General features: G+C 47.9%; 1 protein-coding gene across 8 annotated transcripts in view; it reads left to right on the top strand.

Annotated features, from left to right (window-relative positions):
- TMCO4 (transmembrane and coiled-coil domains 4) overlaps positions 1-17,344 on the top strand; it is a 111,820-nt gene that overhangs the window by 80,513 nt on the left and 13,963 nt on the right. For all 8 annotated transcript variants that reach the window (XM_035307980.3, XM_078330610.1, XM_035307982.3 and 5 more), the window contains one exon: positions 14,008-14,125. In XM_035307980.3, the coding sequence (XP_035163871.3) occupies positions 14,008-14,125 (118 nt within the window). The remainder of the gene's footprint in view (positions 1-14,007; positions 14,126-17,344) is intronic.

The following is a 17,344-nucleotide window of genomic DNA, read 5'->3' as shown; positions in this document are numbered from 1 at the left end:
CCAGGTGCAGTGGCTCACGCCTATAATCCCAGCACTTTGGAAGGCTGAGGCGGACAGATCATGAGGTCAGAAGATCAAGACCATCCTGGCCAACATGGTGAGACCCTATCTCTACTAAAATACAAAAAATTAGCTGGGCGTGGTGGCACACGCCTGTAGTCCCAGCTACTTAGGAGGCTAAGGCAGGAGAATCGCTTGAACCCAGGAGGTGGAGGTTGCAGTGAGCTGAGATTATGCCACAGCACTCCAGCCTGGGCAACAAGAGGCAACTCTGTCTCAAAAAAAAAAAAAAAAAAAAGAGACAGGGTTTCACTTCATCACCCAGGCTTGAGTGTAGTGGCACAACCATAGCTCACTACAGCCTGAACTCCTGGGCTCAAGCCATCCTCCTGCCTCAACCTCCTGAGTAGCTGAGACCACTGGTGCACACCACCATGCCCACTTTGATCTTGCCTAAAGGATTCTACCTGGGCTCACTCCTCCAGTTCTTTATGCAGATCTTGCCTCAGCCCAGGACTCCCAAAACCACATCCCCAAAAACCAGCCACTTGCCAACAGCCTGGCATCATTCCTAGTGTTCTCCCTACCCCTTCCCCTTCTCCCTGGGTGAGAATTTGAAGAAAGATTCATTCTGCTCTAGTGTCTTCAGGGATTTAACCTGTTGCCTATTATAGGTGAGCTATGAGTATGTTGCAGTGTTTCAGACATATTGTGTATATCTGTGGTAGAGTGATGGCAAAAAATGCCCATAATTCCCCACCCCTGCCTGTATCCACACACTTTACAATGTGACCTTGAACCCCTCCCATCAAGAAGTGTAGTCTGTTTCCCCACCCCTTGAATCTGGGCTGCCCTTGGCCCATAGAAGGCACAGGAAATCGCATGATGCCTTTTTTTTTTTTTTTTTAATTTTGAGACAGAGTCTCACTCTGTCACCAGGCTGGAGTGAAGTGGCGCAATCTCGGCTCACTGCAACCTCAACTCCCTGGGTTCAAGCAATCCTCCTGCCTCAGCCTCCTGAGTAGCTGGGATTACAGACATGAGCCACCGTGCCCAGCTAGTTTTTGTATTTTTAGTAGAGATGGGGTTTCACCATGTTGGTCAGGCTGGTCTCAAACTCTTGACCTCATGATCCACCCACCTTGGCCACCCAAAGTATGGGGATTACAGGTGTGAGCCTGTAATCCACCCAACCCATATCATGCTATTTTCAAACCGAGGCCTCAGAAGGCCTTTCACATGAATTCCACTCTCTTCTAGAGCCTCACCATAAGAACGGGTCCAGGTTAGCTCCTGGGGGGATGAGCAAAGCTGGGTCATCCCAGCCAGCCTCAGCCTACCCGCCAGCTGGCTGCAGACACATGAGTGCACCCAGTGGGATCAGCCATGCCTGCATGATTTTAGCAGAACTGCCCAGCCAATTTGTAGGCTCATGGGAAATAATCGCAGATTATTTTAAGCCACTGCATTCTGGGATGGTTTGTTATACAGTGATAACTAACTGATAGAAGACATACAGCCTTCTATGTCCCTATGTCTCATTTTGATAATTCTTGCCATATTTCAAACCTTTTCATTATTACCTGTGCTCACTTTGTGCCTCTGTGACACATTTGGTAATTCTCACAATGTTTCAAGCCTTTTAATTATTATTATTTTGATGGGGGATGGAGTCTCGCTCTGTTGCCCAGGCTGGAGTGCAGTGGTGCGATCTCCCCCGGCTCACTGTACCCTCTAACTCCCAGATTCAAGTGATTCTCCTGCCTCAGCCTCCTGAGTAGCTGGGATTACAAGCAGGCGCCACCACACCTGGCTAATTTTTTTTATATTTTTAGTAGAGACAGGGTTTCACTATGTTGGCCAGACTGGTCTCCAACTCCTAACCTCGTGATCCTTCCACCTCGGCCTCCCAAAGCACTGAGATTACAGGCATGAGCCACAATGCTTGGCCAACCCTTTTTATTATTATTGTGTCTGTTATGATGATCAGTGATCTTTGATGTCAATATTGTAATTGTTTTGGGGCACCACAAACATCATCCATCTAAGACAGTGAACCCACTAAATGGTGTGTGTGTTCTGATACTCTACCAACTGGCTGTTCCCCACCTCTCTCCCTCTCCTCCTCCTTGCTATTCCCTGAGACACAGCAGTATGGAAATTGGGCCAATTAATAACCCTACATGATGGATGGCTGGGCCGGGTGGCTCATGTCTGTAATCCCAGCACTTTGGGAGGCACAGGCCCACATGGTAAAACCCCATCTCTACCAAAAAAATAGCAAAAACTTAGCCCAGCATGGTGGTGCGTGTCTGTAATCCAGCTTCTCAGGAGGCTGGGGTGGGAGAATCACTTGAGTCCGGGAGGTCAAGGCTGCAGTGAGCTGTGGTTGCGTCATTGCACTCCAGCCTGGGTAACAGAGCGAGACCCTGTCTGAAAAATGAATAAATAAATCTCCCTTCAGTGACCTCTAAGTGTTCAAATGAAAGGAAGCAATGCACATTTCTCACTTTAAATCAAAAGCCAGAAATGATTAAGCTGAGGAAGGAAGGCATGTGGAAAGCACAGCAAACCAAAAGCCAGGCCTCTGGCATCAGACAGCCAAATTGTGAATGCAAAGGAAAGCTTCTCGAAGGAAATTAAAAGTGCTGCTCCAGTGATCACAGAGTGTGGGAAAAATAGCACCAACAGACTTTGTTGAAGCAGGGTTGCCAGAAACCTTCAATTTGTAAAACACATACTCTCTGTGAAGTGCAGTAAAGCAAACCGCAGTGACACGAGGCATGCCTGGGACATGTATAATGAAACTTCTTGTTCTACACTGGCTCACCGCCTGCAGCTTACCGCAGCTGTATTTCTCTAAGTTCCATTGTTAATTCAAACTCGTCTTTCTGATGGGAAAATTGAGTTCCCATAGTAGGATGTGGGCCAATTGCCTAACTCTCCATCAAAAACTAGAAAGGTGTCGTATTGGCTGGGCGCGGTGGCTCATGCCTGCAATCCCAGCACTTTGGGAGGCAAGGCAGATGGATCACGAGGTCAGGAGTTCAAGACCAGCCTGGCCAACATAGTGAAACCTCGTCTCTGTTAAAAATACAAAAAAATTAGTCAGGTGTTTTTGTGGGCTCCTGCAATCCCAGCTACTTGGGAGGCTGAGGCAGGAGAAATGCTTGAACCTGGCAGGCAAAGGTTGTAGTGAGCCAAGATCATGCCACTGCACTCCAGCCTAGGCAGCAGTACGAGACTCCATCTCAAAAAAAAAAGCAAGAATATTGTGTCTCACATGACCCCTGTTCTTTTTCACAGCAGTATGTGTTCACCCACCTCTGTTTTGGCACATGTGCTAGAGATTACCAAAGCAAAAGGCCACATGCCCTTGGCCTGGTCTATACATTGGGATGTTAATCTTTTAGCAAATTCTAGCCTGCTAGTGTATCTGTTGAATCAACAAAGTCGGAAATGTTCATCTTCACAGGTGTGTGTGTGTTGACTTTCATACACGATTTTGAAAGATGTCAGTTGTCAGAAGACATATATTTTGGTTGGAGGTTTTATTTGATTGCAAAGGGATGTGGAACAGGAGAGTAGGAGGGAACATGTAGGAATAACCAAATTACCATGCCACTTACTCACTATGTGACGTTGGACAAATTACTTGGCGTCTCTGGGGCTAGGCTTCCCATCATTAAATGGAAGTAGTCACTCTTAGCCCCTAGGATCATTTCAAGGAGTAAAGGAAATAATTGATGGATGAAGCACTTAGTCCAAGCCTAGCCTGAAGTAAGCTGATGATGGTAGGAGGAGGAGGACGAGGATTAAGAAATGGAATTCCAGCCGGGTGTGGTGGAATCCCAGCACTTTGGGAGGCTGAGGCCAGCAGATTGCTTGAGCTCGGAAGTTCGAGACCAGCCTGGGCAACATAGTGATATCCCATCTCTACTAAAAATAAAAAATAAAAATAAAACAATTGGGATATGGTGACACACACCTGTAGTCCCAGCTACTCAGGACACTGAGGCAGGAGGATCACTTGAGCCTGGGGGGTCAAGGCTGTGGTGAGCTATGATCGTACCACTTGCGCTCCAGCCTGGGCAACAGAGCAAGACCCTGTCTCAAAATATAAAAAATAAAATAAAATACATTTTTAAAAATAGAATTGCTGAGCTTTGTTTAAAAACAAAAACAAAACAAAACAAAAGCCTTTGCAGAAAAATCTCCAATGTCATTTCTTGCCTCTATGAAGTTAGGCCAACATTATTGCCCGTGATGTTTGCAAGATAAAACCAAGGCGAAAGAGTTTGTCAATATGCTCACAAAGATACATTTAAACATCCTGACCCTTGAGCCCCCAAACTCCCACTTGGCTGAAAATTATGTCTGGGCTGTCACTAGATACCAGCTGAAATGCAGAATAGACTGTCACTCGGTCAGCTGGCTCTTTCATCTCCATGATAGCAGACAGAAGACATTACATTTGATGTGATTTATTTCCCTTGCATGGAATTGTATCCACCAGTTGCTTTATCCTCAAATAAAGCAGGCTTTAGTTCCCCTGGGGCGAGGAGAGGGGAAAAGGAGGGGAGGTCAGGCAGTACAGATTAATTTTCAGGGTCCCCCCAGGATGTTAGTAATAGCCTTATACTTTGCATGGCCAAATAAAAGAGATGGGAATCAAAGAGGAGAGATGAAGGCTTAGTCATTCCCTGAAAGAATTCATCCCAAATCCTGATCTATGTCCAAATGGGCTCCTTTAAGCAATTCTTTACAGTGTGAACCTCATTCCACTGTGGACCTTGGGGGTACAATCAAAGCCGCCCTTTCTCCTTTCTTGGTCCCCCTCCCTTCTGTGGCTCCTCTCTATGTGTCTGTCAGGTGCATGCACGTATCTTTGGAATGGATTTCTTGTGTGTTAGTGCAGTTCATAGAGCTTCCTTCAAGGTCTCTTTTCTGGACCCGCAGATAACTTCCTCCTTGGTTTCCTACCTTATCACTTGCTGCACACACGAGCCCCCTCCAGGAGGGAGAAAATCCTTCTCTTTTGCTTCTTGAACTTGCAATCCTTTGGTCTTTGCAGCCCAGAAGAATCTCATTATTGACAGCATGACAGGCATGTGGGAGTGAGTGGTGCTGCCTTCCCAGCTGTTTGATGAGACTTCTGAGTGGCAGCTAAAGGAGCCGGCCCTGGGGTAACAGGAAAGCTCTTAGAGAGTTTGCCTCACTTTAAGGAATCCCACCGTATGGAAAGGGGGAAATGACAAAGGTGAAGCTGGGACCCTCACCTCATTCCCACTGGCAAAGGCTCCCCTCCGAAAGTGTTCTCCATGGGGCTCTTTGGAAGGGCAGGCCTCACTTGGTGCATTTTAGGAATGTTTCATTTTACAAAAAACTTAAGCACAATTTTCGAGACCAAGGCTATAGTGTGAGCTGAAGTTTGCTGCTGTGACGAAGCTGTCCATTCTCAGCTCTCAGGTCTTTTTTTAAATTTTTATTTATTTTTTTGAAAAGCTAAAATAATTTCCAGACTTTCAGGGGTACCAAGTGGTAAAGTGCCATCTCAGGAGTCCAGTGTGAGCTGCTGAAAACATGAAAAGAGCAACTGACAAGATATAAACTGAATTATTTGAATTCTGGGGAGTCTTTGACATTTGAACTCACAAAGTCTTTTTCCTCTTCTGGGGATTCTGTCTGGAAGCATTCAAAATGGTCCCAGCATGTGACAGTACAACCATAGGCTTTCCTACAGTGGCCTCTAACAAAACTAGGCTGTCCCGAACCCCTAGAGTAGAACTGTTTACCCTTATGCTAGTGATAACGTAACGGTTTGGCTCTGTATCCCCACCCAAATCTCATGTGGCATTGAAATCCCCATGTGTTGAGGGAGAGGCCTGGTGGGAGGTGATTGATGATTGGATGATAGTGACAAATTTCCCCATGCTGTTCTTGTGAAACTGAGTGAGTTCTCACGAGATCTGGCTGCTTAAAAGTGTGTCGCACTTCCCCTTCTCTCACTCCCCTGCTCCACCATGGGAAGAAAAGCTTGCTTCCGCTTTGCCTTTCGCCATGATTTTAAGTTTCCTGAGGCCTCCCAGTCATGCTTCCTGTTAAGACTGTGGAACTGCCAGGCATGGTGGCGTGTGCCTGTAGTCCCAGCGACTCAGGAAGCTGAGGTGGGAGGATCTCTTGAGCCCAGGAGTTCAAGTACGCTATGCCAATTGGGTATCCACACTAAGTTCGGCATCAATATGATGACCTCCTGGGAGCAGGAGACCACCAGATTGCCTAAGGAGGGGTGAACCGACACAGGTCGGAAATGGAGCAGGTCAAAACTCCCATGCTTATCAGTGGTGGATCACACCTGTGAATAGCCACTGCACTCCAGCCTGGGCAACATAGTGAGACCCTGTCTCTAAAAAAAATTAATTAATTTTAAAAAAACTTTGGAACCATGAGTCAATGAAACCTCTTTTCTACAAAAAGAAAAGAAACCTCTTTTCTTCATAAATTACCCAGTCTCAGGTAGGTCTTTATAGCAGCGTGAAAACAGACTAATATGACCAAGAAGGCTGGGAGTACACCTGAACCTGCATGTGGTGTATGCTTAGGCAGACTTCGAGGGGTTCATGCTGTGAGACCTGAAGCTCTTATGAGATTGCCCAAAACACATCCGCAGGGTCTGTGGTGGTTCCGTGTGTGCTAAATGTGTTCGTGGCAGGATCAAGCATGCTTTCCTCATCAAGGAGCAGAAAATCGTTGTGAAAGTGTTGAAGGCACAAGCACAGAGTCAGAAAGCTAAATTTTAGAAATGAAGCTTCTTTTTTTTTTTGAGACTGAGTCTCACTCTATCACCGAGGCTGGAATGCAGTGATGTAATCTTGGCTCACTGCAACCTCCGCCTCCTGGGTTCAAGTGATTCTCATGCCTCAGTCTCCTGAGTAGCTGGCACTACAGGCGTGCACCACCACACTCAGCCAATTTTTTGTATTTCTAATAGAGACAGAGTTTTGCCATATTGGCTGGGTTGGTCTCAAACTCGTGACCTCAGGTGATCAACATGCTTTGGACTCCCAAAGTGCTGGGATTACAGGAGTGAGCCACCGCACCCAGCCAAAAAGAAAAAAAAAAGCTTCTTAAAGTGGTGAAAAAGTGTTTTTAATTCTGATTGGCCAAAGTCAATGAGGATAGTTGCAGAACATTGGGAATGTACTGAACTGTACACTCAAAAATGGTTAAGGGCGGGCTCGGCGGCTCTCGCATGTAATCCCAGCACTTTGGGAGGCCGAGGTCAGCAGATCACCTGAGGTTAGGAGTTTGAGAGCAGCCTGACCAACATGGTGAAACCCCATCTCTACTAAAAATACAAAAATTAGCTGGGCATGGTGGTGGGCACCTGTAATCCCAGCTACTCAGGAGGCTGAGCAGGAGAATTGGTTGAACCCAGGAGGTGGAGGTTACAGTGAGCCGAGATCATGCCACTGCACTCCAGCCTGGGCAACAGAGCGACTCGGTCTCCAAAAAAAGAGAAGAATTTCATTTGAAGATGCTGTATAATTAAAAAAATGAAAAATTAATAAGATTTTAGATCAGACAGTATTAAATACTATGGAGAAAAAGCAGAGAAAGGGGTGGGGCAACTGGCAGGGGTGGAAGGTGTTGTCCTACCCTTGTGGGTGACAGGCAGAGAGTAGGTAGGTGAGGGAGAGGGCAGGTGGATGTCCAAGAGAGGAGCAACTCGCAAGAGTGTGGCTCATGGCAACCTCTGCCTCCCAGGTTCAAGCAATTCTTATGCCTCAGCTTCCCAAGAAGCTGGGATTACAGGCATGCACCACCACGCTGGGCTAATTTTTGTGTTTTTAGTAAAGACACGGTTTCGCCATGTTGGCCAGGCTGGTCTCAAACTCCTGGCCTCAAGCAAAGCCTCACAAAGTGCTGGGATTACAGGTGTGAGCCACCTTGCCTGGCTGGGTCCACCTCCATGGGTCCCCTGGGAGATTTTTAAGCACAGAAGGTGACGTGATCTGACTTGACTGCAGTGTAATTTATATACCACAAGACCCACCCATTTTAATGTACAATTTAATGATTTTTAGGAAATATACAGAGTTGTGCAATTGCCACCACAACCCAATTTTAGAACATTTCCATCACCCCAAAAAGACCTCTCATGCCTATGACTTACCATGTAAAGGGATCAGCTGGGCTCCTGTGTTAAAAATAGCAATAAGAGGTAGAAGCAAAGAAAGTTTTGGAAAGAAACTATTTTTCTTCATGGCATACGTGAATGACAATGAGTTCTAAGAGCAGAGGGGTAAAGACATGACTGATGAAGCTTTTCCAGCTACTGCAGGTTTGGAACCGCCTTTATGCCAAAGTTTTAGTAGGATGAAAGACCTTCAGCTGTAACAGTAAAACTAGGATATTAATAACTTCATGAGGACGGTTTAAAAATGGGAAATGCAAGCATAAACGCTCTATATGTCTATGACTCGACTCCTGAACTTGAACTTAATCCCTGCCCTCTTTTACTTAAAAAGTCTGAATATTTCTAGGCCTGGTGTGGTGGCTCATGCCTGGAATCCCAATCCCAACACTTTGGGAGGCTGAGGCGGGCAGATCGCAAGGTCAAGAGATTGAGACCATCCTGGCAAACAGGGTGAAACCTCGTCTCTACTAAAATACACAAAATTGGCTGGGTGTGGTGGCACGCACCTGTAATCCCAGCTACTCAGGAGGCTGAGGCAGGAGAATCGCTTGAACCCAGGAGGCGGAGGTTGCCACTGCACTCTAGTCCGACAACAGAGCGAGACTCCATCTCAAAAAAAAAAAAAAAAAAAAATCTGAATATTTCTAAAGCTATATAGGGCTCTCTTAATGTCTTAAAAATTCACAAGAAGAAGAGCTGATGATAGCAGTAGGAACAAATCCCAAACATGTTTCAGCAAACACTCGTTGTCCCTGCAGTAAAAGGGCAGTGACATCTCATATCCATCATTATTAAAATGTTTAAATCCCAGTTTCTTTGTCACTCTTGAAAACTGGGGGCATTCTATGCCGAATCCACATTATGATCTGAAGGATTTTCTGTCCCCGTGGAAGGGACTTGCTTGACTACAAGTGGTACCCATGCCAGATGCCGTGGCTCACTCCTGTAAATCCCAACACTTTAGGAGGCTAAGGCAGGAGGTTTATTTGAGCTCAGGAGTTTGAGACCATCCTGGGCAACATGGCAAGGCCTCATCTCCATTAAATTTAAAAAATCAGCCAGGCGTGGTGACGGACACCTGTAGTCCCAGCTACTTGGGAGGCAGAGGCAGGAGAATCACTTGAGCTCATGGGGCTGAGGTTGCAGTGAGCCATGATTGCACCACAGCACTCTAGCGTGGGCAACAGGGAGACTCTGTCTCAAAAAAATTAATTCAAATTAAATTAAAAAGTGGTACCTGAGTGAGGATTTTTTGTAGTTTACCTAGAAGGCTGAAGTCTTCTAGTATTATAAGGTTTTGAACCAAACAGTGGATTTTGACTTTTTTTTTTCCAGCAGCTATGACAGCAGCCAGTATCATCTTTTTCCAGTAGGTTTCCATTCAAGGAACAGTCAGGTAGTAACGGGCTCTGCCCTCCTATCCACATCACATCTACCGTGGGTGGGTCTAAGGCAAGCTTGTCCAACCAGTGGCGTGCTGGCCGCATGCACCCAGGACGGCTTTGAATGCAGCTCAACACAAACTAGTAAACTTTCTCAAAACATCATGAGATTTTCTTCTTTTTTCAAGATGGAGTCTTGCTCTGTCACCCAGGCTAGAGTGCAATGGCAAGATCTCAGCTCACTGCAAACTCCGCCTCCTGGGTGGGAATTCTCTGCCTCAGCCTCCTGAGTAGCTGGGATTACAGGCACCCGCCACCACACCCAGCTAATTTTTGTATGTTTAGTAGAGATGGGGTTTCATCACGTTGGCCAGGCTGGTCTTGAACTCCTGACCTTGTGATCCACCCTGCCTCGGCCTCACAAAGTGCTGGGATTACCGGCTTCAGCCACCATGAGGTTTTTTTAGCTCATCAGCTATTGTTAGTGTATTTTACGTGTGGCTCAAGACAATTCTTCCAGCGTGGCGAACGGAAGCCAAAAGATTGGACAACCTAGTCTAAGGTGATTCTTGCCAACTGCCCTTAGCTAACACCATGCATTACTGAGAGGCTGCCACATAGCTTATCTCCAGGTCTGCAGCCACGAAGGGAGCAAATCTTTAAAATCTAAGGCTACATCTGGGCATGGCAGCAGTCTAAGGAGGAAAGGGGGAGGGGCCCAGCTCGGCAGCAGTCAGTCCGGCTTCAGAGATGGGTAAATGTGTTGCCAGCTTGGTTTGGCTGTTCAGGACTTTTTTTTTTTTTTTTCTTTTGAGGAGTTTGGCTCTTGTCACACAGACTGGAGTGCAATGGCATGATCTTGGCTCATTGCAACCTCTGCCTCCTGGATTCAAGCGATTCTTCTGCCTCAGCCTCCCAAAGTTCTGGGATTACAGGCGTGAGCCAACTCACCCAGCCTCAGGACTATTTTATGTGGTTCTACTAAAAGTCTCAGTTTAAAATCGCAGGCAACTCCCTTTTTAGGTTTTCCTGACAGCTGTCCCTGGATCCCGACTATGGCTCAGGAATGCTGCTATTACTGCCGCTTGCCACAAGGGGTCCCAGCCCCGCAGGCAGCAGCACCAAGGCTTGAAAAGCAGCCCCAGCTCTTAGCAGGCAAGCCTGCTTGGCAGAGAAGGGGTCCTGAATGGCCGGCCCCCAGAGAAAGCTGCTGAGTTCATGGTTAGCCCTGGGTCCACACCATTTGGCACTGTGGGAGCTACGATAACCCGCGTATGATCCCTGTGCACGTTGTTATTGCAGACAGCAGAGAGAAAGGCCAGCCGCTCTGGGTGCAGTCTGGGTTCTGGTCCCAGGCTCATTCTCACTGGCTGTGTGACCTTGGGCAAGCCTCATCCCCTCTCTGAACCTGTTTCCTCATCTTCCAAGGGAAATAGTGTTAATCTCTAAGGGCCTTTTTAGCAACAGCCTTGCCAACAACAAAAGCACCTGAAATATCCCTTATGTTGGAGGGTATCTGAGCCATCCTTGCTGTTCGCTACAAACTGTCAGCTTACTGAAGTTGTATATTCTTCTGCCAGATTATCATCATCCTGGAAACAAAAGGAGTGAAATCAGAATTCTGTGCTATGGAGTCTTTTAACCTCAGAGCCAGAGAAGAACTCAGAGAACTTGGTACAAGGGTTTTCAAACTCTTATTAGCCTGCAGCCCTGTATTCAGACAAACTCTGACGTGGAAGCCTGAATGGAAAACCATGGGAAGCACTGTGGTTAGAAGTTGGAGCCCAGAGAGAGGAAGCCGTTTGTCCTGTGTCACTCAGCAAAAGATTAGCAGAGATGGTCAAAGCTGCCCCAGCCAAGCACATTTTCCAAAAATGAATTGAGCATGCGGCTTCCCAGTGTGTGAAATAACTCAGACCATTAGGAAGAGCCAGCCAGGTGCAGTGGCTCGCACCTATAATGCCAACACTTTGGGAGGCCGAGGTGGGCAGATCACCTGAGGTCAGGAGTTTGAGACCAGCCTGGCCAAAATGGTGAAATCCCATCTCTACTAAAATTTTAAAAATTGCCAGGCTTGGTAGTGCATACCCGTAGTCTTAGCTACTTGGGAGGTTGAGGCAAGAGGATAGCTTGAACCTGGGAGGTGGAAATTGCAGGTTGCAGTGAGCCAAGATTGCACCACTGCACTCCAGCCTAGGTGAGAGTGAGACTGCATCCCAAAAAGAAAAGAAAAGAGCCAGAAGGGGGAGGCAGGGGGCCAGGCAGGCCAGTGGGGGCACGAACTCCCACTGTGCATTCACTATGCTGGGGTTTTTGCCACGTGACTTAATCCTCATAAAGACCCTACAAGGCTAGCAGCATCATCCTCTTTTAAGCTTGGAGAAATTACCTGATTTGGTTCAAGTCACATAGCTCAGAAGTTGCTAAGCTGGGATTTGAACCTGATGTCAAAGCCTGTAAACTGGTTTTTCTGATAGAGAGAGATGTTTATTCACTGATTCATTCATTCAAATCTTTACTGAGCACCAAATCTGTACCTGGTGCTGTTCTGGGCCCTGCCACACTGCTGTGAATAAGGCACTGGATGGAGTCCCTGCCCTCATTGAACCTCCATGTTAGAGGAGGAGACAGATGATCAACAATGATCTGTGACAGGGAGAAAAATAAAGCAGAGGACGGGACAGAGACTGGATGAGGGATACCTTTGCACTTCTTGTTTGTCCAGGGCAGCGTTTCTTGGAGCCTGGTCCACATGCCCATCTGGGAACTACTGGTTTCCAATCTGCAGCAGGATTTAAAAAGACAGGCTGCTTCTCTATTTCTGTACTTACAGAACAATTGGATTGCACTTTGGTGTTTTTTTGCTTGTTTTGAGACCAGGTCTGGCTTTGTCACCCAGGCTGGTGTGCAGCGGTGTGATCATAGCTCATTGTGGCCTCAAACTCCTGGGCTCAAGCAATCTCCCTACCTCAGCCTCCCAAGTAGCTATGATTATGGGTATGCACCACCATGCCCAGCTAGTGTGTGTGTGTGTGTGTGTGTGTGTGTGTGTGAGAGAGAGAGAGAGAGACAGATTCTCACTCTGTGGCCCAAGCTGGAGTGCCGTGCCCCAATCTCAGCTCACCACAACTTCTGCCTCCCAGGTTCAAGCAATTTTCATGCCTCAGCTTCCCAAATAATTGGGATTACGGGCTTCCGCCACCACACCCAGCTAATTTTTATATTTTTAGTAGAGATGGAGTTTTGCCCTGCTGGCAAGGCTGATCTCTAAATCCTGGCCTTAAGTGATCCACTTGCCTTGGCTTCCCAAAATGCTGGGATTGCAGGCATAAACCACTGCACCCGGCCTCGGCCTTTTGTCTTTTCTTTTCTTTTGTAAAGACAGGGATCTCACTATGTTGTCTAAGCTGGTCTTGATTTCCTGGGCTGAAGTGATCCTTATGCTTCACCTTTGCAAAATGCTGGGGGTACCAACACTAGGTGAGCCTCCACCCCTAGCCCAGATTGCACTTTGAATAGTTCCTGAATCATTAGATTGATGCAGCTGACGAATGCACTCCCTGACCCCGGGACCTATTCACACCATCTCCTCTTTACCCCCCTCCTCCCACCCAGTCTGCACAGATCCCAGGGACCCTTTTGCAGAGGAAGGTACTGATTTCTCCCACCTGGCATGCAAGATGATGCAGGGCCTGTTAGTCTCTTCTGAAGGAAGACATCCATCCATAGTCCACGGCTAGTGTAAGCTTCATGGATGGTGGAGAGAGACCTGGGTTCCAGCTCCGGTTGTGTTGGAACTTAGCCATGTGATCTTGCAGATGGCTTTGGTTTTCCTTAACTCTCAAATGGTGACAGTGAAGCCGGGCGTGGTATCTCACATCTGTAATCCCAACAAGGTGTGAGGACCACCTGAGGTCTGGAGTTTGAGACCAGCCTGGCCAACATGGTGAAACCCCAAAACATACAAAAAATTAACCAGGTGTGGTGGTGCGTGCCTGTAATCCCAACTATTCGGGAAGCTGAGGCAGGAGAATCGCTTGAACCTGGGACGCAGAGGTTGCAGTGAGCTGAGATCACCCCATTGCACTCCAACCTGGGTGACAGAGCAAGATGCCATCTCAAAAAAAAAATTTTAATTAGGTAAATAAATAAAATGGGGATAATGAAGCTTTGAATGAATAGATTAGGCATGTAAGAAGCTTGACTCAAGGTCTGGAACTCAGTAGGTAGCAACCTCCATGCCTGTGCATGCTTGTGTTTGCGTGTTTGCACGTGTGTGCGTGCACATATGCACATGGTTGTCCATGTTCATGTGTGTGCATGTGTATGTGTGAGACATTTGTCTCCTCCATTGCTGTTGGAGAGCCCCTCCTAGCACCCTCTGTGGCCAGGGACACTGATGGCCTTTGCTGGACTCTTTGCCAGATTGCCAAGGGATCATCGAGGATGTGGTCCTGCTGGGCGCACCTGTGGAGGGAGAAGCCAAGCACTGGGAGCCTTTCCGGAAGGTGGTGTCTGGGAGGATCATCAACGGCTACTGCAGGTCTGTCCAAACCTCGTGCCCGCGGGAGGTGATAGTGCTTACTGAGCACTTAGTACGCCCAGGCCCTATGTTGGAGATACATATTTGAGTGCCCCCAATCTGTGTCCTGGAAGATCCCAGGAACCAGTCGGGCACCAGCCCTGTGAGGAGCGGGCCCAGGCCAGGTGATCTGATCTGGGCAGCATCTCTCCACTAGGATGATAGACAACAGGGGGATGCTGAGATGTTCTTTTGTCAGGCCTGAGAGCAGCAGGATGACTGGAGAGGCTGGGGCGGCTTGGCCTGGTTGGAGCTGGGGGAAGGGACATGGGTGAGTGAGTCACAGACAGAACAACAAAGATGGGGAGGTCTTTGAACGAGGCCTAGGAGGCTGCTATGTTAGTCTGTGGCAGTGAAGGGAGGGCCTGGGGGGCTTAGGCTGAGCTTTCTGAGCGCTGCCTTGGCGGCAGGGGAGGGTGCTAGAACAGGAGGCTGACGGCGTGCAGGAGCCTCTACCCAAACAGAGGAGGGGGCCCATGGAGGCTGGCGGCTGTGGGGCTGGAAAGGAAGCAACCCTTTTTTGGGGTTTAAGAAGGAGGACGTGCAGGGTTTCAGCCAAAGTTGTGACCCAGACTTTGGGGCAGGAGGGAGGATGAAATCCAAAACTGAGCCCTCTTAAGACTAACCTAAGAAGCCCCATGCATCCAGCCTCTGGATGAAGCAAAGGTGTTTTCAGAGCAGCGATGTTTAAGGCTCGTGATTTGGAAGCACACAGGCCTGGGTTCTAACACCTGCCTTCGTTTCTCCATCAGTAAAAGAGGGATACTGGTAGCAACTGTCCTCAGAGCTGTGATGATGCTTCAAGGATTTACAGAGCTGCACGTGTGTGCGTATTTGCGTGTATGTACCATGCACATGTGCATGTGTGTGCATGGTACATACATGCTTTGCGAATGACAGGTTATGTTCCCAGTTTTTTCAATCATCGTCATCAGTCACTTGGGATATTCATTCAGCAAACTCACTGAGCACCAACCTTGGGCCAGGCAGTGTAGTAGGAGGCTGAGGCAGGACAATCACTTGAACCCGGGAGGCGGAGGTTGCCGTGAGCCGAGATAGCACCACTGTACTCCAGCCTGGGCAACAAGAGCAAGACTCCATCTCAAAAAATATACATAAAAATTAAGAAAAATAAAAGGAATAGGCAAAGACTTTGATGTGAGGCAGTCTTAGATTAAAATCTGGCCTCTGAGGCTGGGCGTGGTGGCTCACACCTGTAATCCCAGCACTTCAGGAGGCCAAGGTAGGCGGATCACAAGGTCAGAAGACAGAGACCATCCTGGCCAACAAGGTGAAAACTCGTCTCTACAAAAATACAAAAAAAATTAGCTGGGCCTGGTGGTGTGTGCCTGTAGTCCCAGCTACTCGGGAGGCTGAGGCAGAGGAATCACTTGATCTTGGGAGGTAAAGGTTGCAGTGAGCTGAGATGGTGCCACTGCACTCCAGTCTGGTGACAGAGCAAGACTCTGTCCAAAATAAAAAAAAAATCTTGCCTCTGCCATTTCCCTTTTGAGTGTGTTTAGACAAACAACTTCTCTGAATTCAGTGTCCCCACCTATAAAATAAGTATAATAGTCCCTCCTGTACAGAGGTCCTGGGAAGGTTAAATGGCATTATGAAGCAGAAGAACTGGCACTTAGTGGGTGCCCACCTTAATAGGTGTTAGATGATAACAGTTGTCATGTTGATTACTTGGCATACTTGCTTAGCACATGATTTTTTAGTACTTTTTATAAACAGCAAAGGGAAAGAATTAAAATTGCATGTGTGCAGTGGGAACTTGGCAAAATCTTATTAAACTCATCTGTTCTGCTGAGAACTGAGGCGCATACACTCAGTTTTCAATTATTTTATGAGACCCGGGGCATCTCTCTATGGAGAGAAAGGAGGAGGAGGAGCAAGAAGAAGAAAGGGAAGGAGGGAAGGGGAGAGAGTATAGATCAAAACAACTGTAGTTTCTTGGTTAAATTAAGCACCAGCCAGGAGTTCAGATTCTTGGCCTCCAAAGGCCTTTTGGTTGCTGTGAACTTAAACGTGGGGGGTGAGAGGCAAGGGGATTCAGGCCAACACCACCCAACTACACAAGTTTACTCATGTGTGATTTACATTATTAAAGCTCTTTGTAAATCCACTCACTTACCTGGGCTATTCAGGAACCTTCTGGAAGCTAGTTGGGGTGATAGCACTGCTGCCTGTCACATCCCTGAAGAAGTGAAGCTCAAAGAGAAGCAAGTGGCTCGCCCAGGGTCCCACAGGCAGAGCCAGGATATGAGCTCAGGCCTGTCTCACCCACCGTGAGAGGGTTGCATTCTGAGTCTTCAGCGGGGCTCCTTGGAGCCCAGGGACAAGAGGCCACCCTGTGGGCTCGACCGCAGGTGCCATGTGTGGCGGGGATGGCAGAAGAAGGAGCAGGGAGGACCCCTGCCTGCAGGTGGCTCCAGGCCTGGTAGGTGAGCCATGTCTGCCTTCAGCAGGTGGCAGTGGTTCAGCGTGAGTTTGCATATCAGCTTCGCCTGGAGGGCCTGGGAGAGAGCAGCTGCGAGTTCCCGGTTCAGCTGAGGATACAGGGATGACTAAGGCACAGGCCTGCCCTCAGGGAGCTCTCTGCCTTTCTAGAAAAGGGGAAACACAGGAGGATGTGTAGCAAACAGCATAAAAGAAACAAGTACCAGCCACACGAGGGGTGAACATATAATCATTTTGAATGGAGGCCAGGCGCAGTGGCTTGCACCTCTAATCCCCACACTTTGGGAGGCCGAGACAGGAGGATCGCTTGAGCCCAGAAAGGAGTTCAAGACCAGCCTGAACAACATGGCAAAACCCTGTCTCTACAAAAAAAAATATAAAAATTAGCAGGCATGGTGGTGCACACCTGTAGTCCCAGCTACTTGGAAAGCTAAGGTGGGAGGATGGCTTGAGCCCAGGAGGCAGAGGCTGCAATGAGGCAAGATTGTGCCACTGCACTCCAGCCTGGGCAACAGGGCAAGATCCTGTCTCAAAAAAAAATAGATAGTATTGGGTGGAGAGGCCCAGGGGCACTCCCTGGAGGAGGGGATGTCCAAGGTGAATTTTAAAAGGATGGATATAGAAACTCATCAGAGGCTGGAAGCGCAGACTGAGCCAGAGAGAGGCGGCACAGCACCCACAGGCCCAGCACAGGCACTAATAGCCATGCCTGAG

This window comes from Callithrix jacchus, chromosome 7, assembly GCF_049354715.1.
Source record: "Callithrix jacchus isolate 240 chromosome 7, calJac240_pri, whole genome shotgun sequence".
Lineage (NCBI taxonomy): Eukaryota > Metazoa > Chordata > Mammalia > Primates > Cebidae > Callithrix > Callithrix jacchus.
Note: the sequence above shows the minus strand (reverse complement) of the source record. Positions and strands in the feature narration are given on the sequence as shown.